General features: G+C 40.7%; 1 protein-coding gene across 1 annotated transcript in view; it reads left to right on the forward strand.

Moving 5' to 3' along the window:
- Positions 1 to 10,435, forward strand: part of npepps (aminopeptidase puromycin sensitive) — a 217,303-nt gene extending 206,868 nt beyond the window's left edge. Inside the window, exon 23 of the mRNA XM_080213884.1 lies at positions 7,331 to 10,435. Coding sequence (XP_080070010.1) covers positions 7,331 to 7,483 — 153 coding nt within the window. The 3' untranslated portion in view covers positions 7,484 to 10,435. The remainder of the gene's footprint in view (positions 1 to 7,330) is intronic.
- Positions 10,436 to 11,234: the final 799 nt, after the last annotated feature.

The following is an 11,234-nucleotide window of genomic DNA, read 5'->3' on the forward strand; positions in this document are numbered from 1 at the left end:
TACAACTGTATAACCTGTAGAATGCTAATAGCTACCAATATCTTCTTAAAATAGTGTGGCACTAGTCATCTAAGAAATACGTTTAAAATCGCTGGCTCTGGGAGGCGGGAGTACCCAGGACATCCACGGTTATGAGAATTCAGTACTTTCTCCATTCTTTGATTTACTGGTTGATTACCCCTGTTCATGGTGAAGCTTTCCTTGTGTAACTGAGTAACTGTCTTTTGGAAATTAACACAGGGAGAGCATGGTAAATGTGTCAGTACTTGTTGGGTTCTTTCCAAGAACTTGTCGATATTGAAGGGATATTTGGGAATGTTTCAACATTTTTGCAATAGTACAAGTTCCTGAAATCATGTCAATATTTGCAGGTGGGAGTTCCGGAAACTGCACTGAAGTTTGTAGGAGTTCACCGGGGGTCCTTGGGTCTAAGGCTGCAAATGAGTCAATGTACTGGATCCCCACATGTAAACCTTTCTATAAAAAACATTGACCTAAAGCGGCACAGTGGTTAGCACTGCTGTCTCACAGCACCAGGAACCTGGGTTCAATTCCGACCTTGGGTGACTGTCTATGTGGAGTCTGCACGTTTTCCCCATGTCTGCGTGGCTTTCCTTCCACACTCCAAAGATGTTCAGTTAAAAGAACATTGATGCTATCCATTAACTTGCAGGATTATAGAGAGTTGATTAATTGGGTGAAAAGGTCTGGCATGCAGATTTGTTACAATTTGATCAATGCTTTTGCTGCTCATTGATGGTAAATGAAGCATAAAAACTTGTGGCTACTGTGATGCAGCCATCCTGTGCAGTTTGTTATCTAGATTCATATACTGAGAGCTCTAACCAGTTGTGATAGGGTGCTTTAGAACTACAGCTATCTCGTTATTTCAAAACGAATTAATAGTCTAAACTGAAGGGGAATTACTGTGACTGCTGAGTGATTAATGGTTCCATCAATTGTTTATTGATTTTTCTCTTCAGAGTTTCCCAGAGGCAGTTTGCATGAGATCTTTCTCTTGCTGCTGTGACTCTGGTTCAAAAAGGAAACCGTTTAATGTAAAATCCACATTTTAAATGCCCCAGCAACTAAATTGAGTTTTATGATTTGTTAGCACCATGAGCTAATAGTTCTGAAGCACCCTGCAGGCTGTATCATCTCTGAACTTTATATTAAATCTTATTACACTCAGTTTTATATTTTAGATTCTTAGTACATATGTTTTTCACTTGGAACTAACTCTTGCAATCCAGCAAGTTTCATTATACTGCATGGGGACAGACATTTCGCCAGGTCTTAAGTGTTTCTTTCTGAAAACCTTAATAATAGTTCTGGCACATTTAAGATTCTCCAGGTTCTGCTGATATTGTAACTTCCCTTCATAAACACAATGGTTACACACAGAAGAAGGCTGTCCGGTCAGCATGTATGTGCTGGCTGCCTGAAGGGTCAACTCATCTAATTCCACTCCCCTGCCTTTTTCCCGTAACCTCGCAAGTTCTCCCTTTTAAGACACTAATCCAGTTCCCCTTAAATGCCTCAATTGGATTTGCTTCCACCACATTGATTTTTTTATACTGATTTTACTGTGCTCTATTCATTCAGAATCTTTTTCAAAATGCAAGCGCTTAAAATCAGTTGTAGACATATACAAATATCCAACTTGTGAATGCTGATCTCTCATCTTGATTTCTGACTTGCGTTAACTAAGCCATTAAACTTTCATCAAATCCTAAATTCCACCTTGACAAACTGAACCTTGCCCAGAACACTACCCACAGTCTGCCTTGCATAAAGCTTTGTTCCACTGCTATCTCTGTGCTAATGACTTTCCTCACCTTTCTGTATCCTTGTTCAAATGTCTCTTAACGTATTTGCCCCTTCATTTACCTCTTCATTCTATGGTCCCTGATTATTTTCCACTGTATAAACATAATGTCTGAACAAATCAAGGTGTTCTGTAAGTTGTATCAGTAAGTTTGGGGGAAGTGGTGGCGTAGTGGTATTGTGACTGGACTAGTTATCCAGAGACCCAGGGTAATGCTCTGAGGACCCGGGTTCAAATTCCATCAGATGGTGAAATTTGAATTCAGTAGAAATCTGGAAATAAAGGTCTGATGAAGACTATGAAACCGTTATTGACTCGTAAGAATCCATCAGGCTTACTAATGTACTTTAAGTAAGGAAACCTGCCATCCTTACCTGGCCTACATGCAACTTCAGATGCAATGTGGTTGACTCTTAAATGCCGTCTGAAAATGAACTGAGTGGTTTACCAGACCAAGGCCAATCAGGGATGTCAATAAATGCTGGCCCAGCCAGCGACCCTCTCAGCCCCTGAATATAAAGAAAATTGGAGCTACAGTACACACCAGCACACTGCATTACAATGATGAATCAGTGCATGAGTGTGGACTTGATCAATAAACTTTGTGCTCCATGGTTGAAAAGCTGCTGACATTAATTTGAAGAGCAGTCTCTTGGCTGACAAATGGTGGGTGGCCGGTGTTATTGGAATTGAATACCACTGTGAGTTCGCCCTTCTAGTCCAGAAAAATTAAAGGGAAATAGAACCAGATACTTCAGTCAGTTTCGTTGGCTGTGTTAGGAGATTTCCATTGTTTCCTATTTCATTTCTAAATTGTATTTATGTACCCACTTAATATTTAACCACTTAAAAATAATTTGTCCATGCCAGGAATGCCCATGTATGTATTGCTGGCATTTGAAGAAAGTCTGTACATTGAACTGTTAGTCAGAGACATCCTATGCAAAGCACTGTTCACGTAACCCAATTGAAAATGTTCTCAAACACCACACACTTCTTCCCACTGATGTTATAGTGACAACCTTTCTGACCAAAAGTGGTGAAACATAACACAGGAAACTGAGGCCAATCAAGAAGTGTATGGATAACCGCCATCAAATGTAATAATTTGGTCTTCGGTTCCTTGGGTTTCTGGATTTGAAATGAGCTCACATGTTCCTGGTATGACAGTTTTGGATTTGTTTCGGCCTCAAGGCTTCCACGAGTAATAAACTCGGGTAGTGTCTATCCAGTTCCTCATGGATGTGAATCCAAAGCATAAAAAAAAATAGTTGCAATTTGGCACACAGGGATGGCAAGTACAAAAAATTGAAGATGCTTTTGAAGGTGAAATTCTCACACATTAAGTGTGAGAATAAACCACTTTACTGGAGTTGATCATCTTCTAATTAAGCAAGGAGTGCTCAGACTGTCTCTCTCTGCATGGGCATTCCTTATCATAACAGAAACATTCATTCACCTAAATCTACAAAGCAATGCAGCATCTCTTTAAAGCTGCAGGCAAAATGGATCAAAACTTTAAAACTAAACGTATATAAAATCTCACCAGATCTGACAGCATCTGTGGAGAGAGAATAGAGCCAATATTTCGAGTCAAGATGACCCTTCGTCAGAAATTTTAGTTGGTAACAAGAGTATGAACAAACCTGACTTCAAAATTCATTCACCTTTCATAAACTAGCACAGAAATGCTCGTAAGCTTTTCCAGCTCTTTGAAAAAGTTTGATTTAGTCCCACACCCAGTCCTTTTCCCTGTAACCCTGCAAATACTCACTTCCAAATATAATCAAATTCACAGCCCTATGTCTCGGTGAATTATTCTGCTCAATCATCAGAGAATTATACACCTGAGCTTCATATTTAAAAGGCTGTTGAATGATTTTTTTAGTTCATTCATCGGGTGTAGGTATCACTGGTTAGGCCAGCATTTATTGCCCTTCCTAATTGCCTTTGAGAAGGTGGTGGTGAGTTGCCTTCTTGAACCACTGCAGTTCATGTGGTGTAAGTACACCCACAGTGCTGTTAGGAAGAAAATTATAGGATTTTGATCCAGCATCGGTAATATGTTTTCAAGTCATGGTAGTGAGTGGCTTGGTGGGGAGCTTCCAGTTGGTAGTGTTCCCATGTGTCTACTTTTGAAAAGGTAATGATCATGGGTTTGGAAGGAACTGTCTAAGGAGGCTTGATGAGTTCCTACAGTGCAATTTGTAGATGGTCCACACGGCTGCTATTGTGTGTGCGTGTCAAGGGAGTGAGTGTCCGTGTATGGTAGAGGGGTGCCAGTCGAGCGGGCTGCTTTGTTCTGGATGGCACTGAGCTGCTTGAGTTGGTACTGAGATTTAAGGGAAGTTGCAACTGATCCATTTTAAAAACCACCCCCTTCTATTGCTATTTATCAAGTGTGAACAAGCCTCTGATATACAGACGATGCTGTTCGTTCTCACAGCTGTAGAGTAATTTTCAGTTACTGAAAGTCTGACTGCACTGTTGACAGATGGTCATGAATATTATAAATTAAGTGACAGGATGTGTAAATTCATCATGGTATATACTAAGATATCTGATTTCCATTAATGAATTTTAAATCTCACTTCCGCTGTCTTTACTATTGCATTTGTCTGAATGATGAATACAACATGGTTCCTGTTCTCTCCCAAATCAAAGAGTAAAAGTACATTTTGAGAATAGGACATTGCTCAACGTTTGATACGTTTCAAGTTGCAAGTGAAAGGCTAGAACTTTCTTTTGACGGGGAGCCCCACCACTGACATCTGTCCCACCCACCCTGACACCCCCATTGACACCCCATCCCACTGACGCCCCCTCCCGCTGACCCCCCCACCCCCCTGCCAGCACACGCCACCAGCATCCCCCACGCCCCTCATTAATCTGTACTAGAATTGAGCCACTTTTTTGAGCAGTGGAATCCTCGATTAACAAAGAACACAGCATGGGAAACCGGCCCTTCGGCCTAACGAGCCTGTGCCGCCACTTCAACATTGTGAGTCCCCTCTCCACCCATGATCCTTGTCTATGCTTATGGCATTCCACATTGGAAACCAGATTGAGGGGAGACTAATTTAGGGACAATTTGTTACACCAGTCGGCCTAAGAGCACATCTTTGGGGTGTGGGAGGAAACCAAATGAAACTGTTGTGCTGGAATTTTCCTTTCGCTATTGCAAGCAATATCCTTAGTTGTGATTTGCCAATGTTGAGTTCTTTATCTCAGTCTTCCCACTATGGGAACAGTGTGGAATAGAGGGCAAGTCTACATTCCTTTCTAATACCACTTAAGAAAGAAAAAATTTAAATTTTTTTTTGCAATTCATTCTTGGGATATGAATGTTGCTGACTCCCCAAATTCCCTTGAGAAAGTGGTGTGAGCTGTCTTCTTAAACCGCTACAGTCCATAGACCCACAATACTGTGGGAAGGAGTTCCAGGATTTTGGTCCAGTCAGGGTGAAAGAACAATATCTTTCCAGGATGGTATGTGGCTTAGAAAGGTGCTTCCAGGTGATGGTGTTCCCCTGTGTCTGCTGCCCGTGTCCTTTGAGTTGTTGCAGGTTGTCTCTGAAGCGTTGATGAGTTCCTGGAGTGTACCTTGTAGATGGTAGACACCATAGCCACTGTTTGTCAGTGGTGGAGGGAATGAATGTTTGTGGACAGGATGCCAATCAAGTGAGCTGCCTTGTCCTGAATCATGTTGACCTTCTTGAGTGTTGGAGCTGCATTCATCCAGGCAAAGGGACAATATTCCATCACACTCCTGACTTGTGCCTTGTAGATAGTGGACAGACTTTGAGGAGTCTGAAGTGAGCATTCACTGTAGGATTCCTTACCTCTGACCTTTTGTAACCATGGTATTTATATGGCTAGTCCAGTTCAGTTTCTAGTGAATGGTGATTCTCAGGATGCTGACAGTGGGGGAATGAACAATGCTAATACTATTGAATATCATGGGACGATGGCTAGATTCTCCTGTTGGAAATGGTCATTGCTTGGCACTTGTGTGGCATGAATGTTACTTGTCATTTGTCACCAAGCCTGGATATTGTCCAGGTCTTGTTGCATTTGGAAATTCTTGTTGCATCAATTTCTGAGGAGTCACGAATGGTGATGAACATTATACAATCATCAGTGAAGGTCCCTATTTCTGACCTTATGATGAAAGGCAGGTTGTTGATGAAGCAGCTGAAGTTGGTTGGGCCTTGGGCGCTACCCTGAAGACTCCTGCAGTAATAGCTGAGATGATTGACCTCCAACAACTACAATCATCTTCCTTTATGCCAGGTTTGATACCAATCAGCAGAGAATTTTCCCCTGATTACCAGTTTTGCTAGGGTTCCTTCGTGTCACACTCTGTCATTGACATCAAGGCAGCATTTGACTGTCACTCTCACTCCCACCTCTGGAGTGCTGTGTTGTCCATATTTGAACCTAGGCTGTAATGGGTCTGCCCTGTCGGTGGGAACTGGAGATTGATGGCTCTTCTATCTCACATTTGGCTATGTGATGGATCAGAAAGCAGATCAATGACTTCCAGGCCAATACTGCTGGGTGGGTGTACGTTCTCTACTTGCTTTGCCTGTGGACTATGACCTAATGTAAAACAACAGAAGCACACACTGCTAAGACATGATGGGATAGATTTTCCTGATAATATTGGGTTTATTGGATGGCCTGGTTGCAGCAAATGCAGGGAATTCAGGCAAGGAAATGGAGGCAGCTGGTTGAGACCTCATCAGATTTTCCATCCAAAGATTTCTGTCATTTCCAAATCCAGCCTCATGCTGCTGGAGGGATCTTGCTGAGCATTCATTGACAACATTGATAGAGTCATCTGGACTCGAAACATCAGCTCTTCTGCCTTATAGATGCTGCCAGACCTGCTGGGATTTTCCAACATTTCTCTTTTGGTTTCTGCTATACGAACATTTGCAAAACATAAGTCACTGCATTTCAAAAATATCATGGTGTACCTGAAGCTGTTTGAGAAGAGAGGAAAGCATAGATCTTCTAAAATACTGGCTGCCCTGTCCACATTTTGTCAACGATGAGGTGTTAGTCTCAGCCCTGATCTGGCAACGTCTTTAATTCTTCACCAGTGAAAACCTTTTTGATTTCTTATTGTCCTATGTATTAACGTATAGTAAAAAATATTGTTTCTTGCACGCTATACAGACAAAACATTCATAGAGAAGGAAACGAGAGAGTGCAGAATGTAGTGTTACAGTCATGGATAGGGTGTAGAGAAAAATCAACTTAATGCAAGTTACGTCCATTCAAAAGTCTGACAGCAACAGGGAAGAAGCTGTTCTTGAGTCGGTTGGTACGTGACCTCAGATTTTTGTACCTTTTTCCTGACAGAAGGTGGTGGAAGAGAGCATGTCTAGGGTGTGTGGGGTCCTTAATTATGCTGATTGATTTGCTGATGCAGCGGGAAGTGTAGACAGAGTCAATGGTCGAGAGGCTTTAACCATCTTCTTTCTTCAATTGCAGAGCTTTTTTGAGACTCATCCTGCACCAGCTGCAGAAAGAACGATCCAACAGTCGTGTGAGAATGTCCTGCTGAATGGAGCCTGGCTAAAACGCGATGCAGAAGCTATCCAGCTGTACTTTCAGCAGCGCAGAGGGCTGCAGCCCACAGTGTGATCGAAAAACTCCTGAGCCGCCATCACCCCACTGCCTTGCCACGGGGAGGAGAGCTTGAAAGTATATTTCACGGCCAGAACCTGTCACCTATTAACAATGGTTGAAAATGAATGTAGTTTATACCTCATTTTAAAAAGAGAGAACAGAGAAGCTACTGGCACTTCATATGAAATGTGTTGTTTGGAATGACTTGTGTGTGCAAACAGTGGCATGGCATGGCACAATCTTATTATGACATTGGATTGGTGACAACTTAGAACACTGAAGCAAGACTGCTGGTTATATTGTGGTAATGTAATTCCTTCCCTCCTCTCTGGCCAAGGCGAGTTAATTCTTATTTAATTATTTCTAGGCCTCAGTTTAACCGTTGATGTCCTTCATAAAGAGGAAGAAACATCTCAGTAACAGCCACATCGAATAAAAATAGGATATATAAATAAAAACAATGTATTAGAGCTTTCATTTAAAACAAAATGGGTTAGGGACCTTTGAGAATAGGATGCATGAATTTCTGGTGTGTATACCCGGGGCCATTTTCACTGTTAAATTGCAATTTAGCACAGAAATAAATTGTTTTAAAGAAAATATATAACTTTAATACTTGAAAAAAAACTGATGAAATAAAGCCCCCTAACCTGGGAACACTGCTTGAGAATAGCAAGAAAAGTAAGTCCTGATTCCTGTGCTTATGTATAACCATTTTGAAAGCCTTAAAACTGGTACAAACTGGCATGTAATTGGGGATGGGAGGGAAGGGGAAATGCCTATGTAAATGGTAGAATTAACTTGAGAGTGAAAGAGCCGTGATGTACTAACCCTACAAATAAATAAAGCATTCAGAGGAACAGGCTGTACCTCATTTTAACACAAATCCGACGTTTAGTGTGGCTTCAGTTCACTTGGAGAAGGTCATCGAACTAATTGTCAAACTGCTTCCCTGAAATACTCGTTGTGCTTTTTGTTTTAAAATACAGTTGGTGTTAATAAAAAAAAATGTCAAAGTGAAATGTCTCTTGCTTTTATCTGCATGGTGAGGTATCAGGTTCTGTTATGTATTAAAATTTGAGTGTGAATAAAGCGGGATTCAGATGATGATGTGCACTCTGAGCAAAATATTCTAAACACATATTTCACGTGGCCTGGACCAGGCACTTGTCTGATCTATGGACCATGGAGGAAACAGGAGGCAATTTAGGTAGGAGAACATTTATTTTACTTTATTAATATGCAATGGTTGTGGATCAACTCTTGTGTTTGCAGGATTATATTGGTGGGAGAAGGAAGAATGGGGGTGGGAAAATTGGGAGTCTACACAAATCTGAGGGCAACAGGATTAATTGAAGTTTTAAATATAAAAAGCATATCGGTTCCTTGGCTTTATTAATAGAAACACAAGATAAAATGTTACCCCTAAATCTTTGTAAATCATTGGTCAGGCCTCAGCTGGAACATTGTGTTCAATTCTGTGCACCAAAATTTAGGAAGAATGTCAAGAACTTGAAGTGAGTGCAGAGGAGGATTACTAAAGTGCTGTCAGGATGAAGAACTGCAGTTATGTGGAGAGACTGGAGAAGTTGGAATTGTTCTCCTTGGGAGCAGAGACAGTTGAGAGGAAATTTGCTGGATGTGTTCAAGATCATGACAGAATAAGTGAGAAACTGCAGTGGTAGAACGGTTAGTAAGCAGAGGACACAGATGATTGGCAAAAGAATATGAAGCAACATGAAACATTACACAGCCAATTAAGGTAATCTGAAATGCACTGTGTGGAAAACGCCATGGAAGTAGATGCATTAGTAGATTTCAGAAGGGATTTGGATATACACTTGAAAAAGAGCAATTTGCCAGACTTTGGGGAAGTGAGACTAATTTTTCAAATAGCTGGCACAGACTGTGTGTATGTGGAATTGAAGCATTCAGTATAGCTGGGGGTGTGATATTCCACAGGATAGGAATGAAAAGGGAACTGGCTAGTATGAGTCAGCAATGTCCTTTCAGTCCTAAAACCTGGGTTCAACCCAAAAGTTGCTTGCCTTCTGGCAATCCATCTGGTGACTCTAAACAGCATTCCTCCTGCCTAATCTTTTGTTAGTTTTGTATTTTATATTGAGATAATTGCTGTAAATGTTCCGACTAGAATTTCCCACTTTCTTTTACATCTTCCTGTTTGCTGTGCTGAACTCTTGCCCTATTTCTACTCTCTTTGCTAAAACCTCCAAGCTACCAGTCCAGAAAATATTTTTCACTAAGTGCCAAAGTATATTCAATTCAGTACTTTTGAAGGGCTTTCTATGTTGTAATGCACCTAAAGACTGCTAGTTTAGGATCAGTGATTATTTTCATTATTTTCTTGAATTATAAGAAACAAAACTCCACTGGTTTGCCACACAAAGTTTGGTGCATTTTAGATAAACCAGTATCTATAAAGCTCTTTTCACAGTAACCTCTTCAGAGCACTCTGGTTACTTAATGGAGACTTACATTGCTGACTTGAGCAAACTGTCTCTGTTGCACACTTCCAATAGAGATAGTTATTAGGAAATCAAACTCAGGCCAATTTCTCCTCCCTACTCTGGGGGCCCTTGTTGACAATTGTTACAGTCTAGCTGAGATCAACCAGTGACCCTTCTGCTCTCTAAAATTCACTACTTGCTCCTTAAGCCTGCTGAGCTACATTTACAAAATGTTTCAGGGAAATTTGAAAGTCTTGAGCCTTCACAAAAAAAATTGCCATTTCCATTACAAAGTGCTGGTCACGGTGTCTGCTGGCATTATTGGGATTAGCCTATGATATAATTAGCATACTACACAAAATGTCTACAACAATTCACAAAATGGCAGCCAGGTGCATCTGTACCAATTAAAAACTGGCACATCATAAAGTTAAGCACCAGATGAGCAAAAGTTGTTCAAGATGTTGTATTTAATTGCAGTGAATGAATGTGTACATTTAATTGTATAGTTGTAATAAATTAGTATTAATCCATTTGATTTTTTTCTCAATTTTTGACAATTTGTGGTGCATTCGTTCTTATGAAGAGAAAACACTTAAATTTCAAAACATGATCTTAGCTTTAACTTGATCAAATTCCCAGTCACTGGTTATAAGCACTGGTTCTACACTTCCTTGATAAAGTTCATGAAGGAATTATGGTCTTCCCTTCACATATAGTGAGATTTGCTAGTTGCAAAATGTGAAGATGTTTGATTCTGAGTGGATGGATTATCTATTTGTAAAAAATGTCAATTTACTTCCTGTTCTAAGTTCAGCTGACTTCTGGTCTAGAAGCTGATAAAAAGCACCAGTCACCCTACCAGAACATAAGTGACTAGACTTCAAATGTGAACCTTAGTAAGTGGAGGCAGGTTATTTATAATGTGGCCATCACAGTTAAGACCAGGTCTGTTCTCGTCTTATAGCCATATTTACATTTGCTTTCAGTTAGATTCTAACTGATCACGGCTAGACACAGCTAATGTGTGGCGTACTCCAGTTACTGTAATACAGGAAAATCGGATCACCTTCCAAGGAGATTTGCAAGGATTTTGCCAGGACTAAAGAATTTTACCTGAAAGGAAAGATTGGAGAAGCTGAGGATTTTTTTTGGAATATAGGAGGCTGAGGGAAGAGCGAGCCAAGTTTTTCCAATACAGCTTCATCACTGGTACCTTTCTGACAAAGTGAAAAATGGCTTGTCTTGACAACGATCTACTCCAGCTCATTACTGCCCCATCAGGCATTGTGGACAAT

The sequence above is a fragment of the Carcharhinus amblyrhynchos genome, chromosome 27 (genome assembly GCF_965287045.1).
Source record: "Carcharhinus amblyrhynchos chromosome 27, sCarAmb.v2.hapA, whole genome shotgun sequence".
In the NCBI taxonomy this organism is placed as follows: Eukaryota; Metazoa; Chordata; class Chondrichthyes; order Carcharhiniformes; family Carcharhinidae; genus Carcharhinus; species Carcharhinus amblyrhynchos.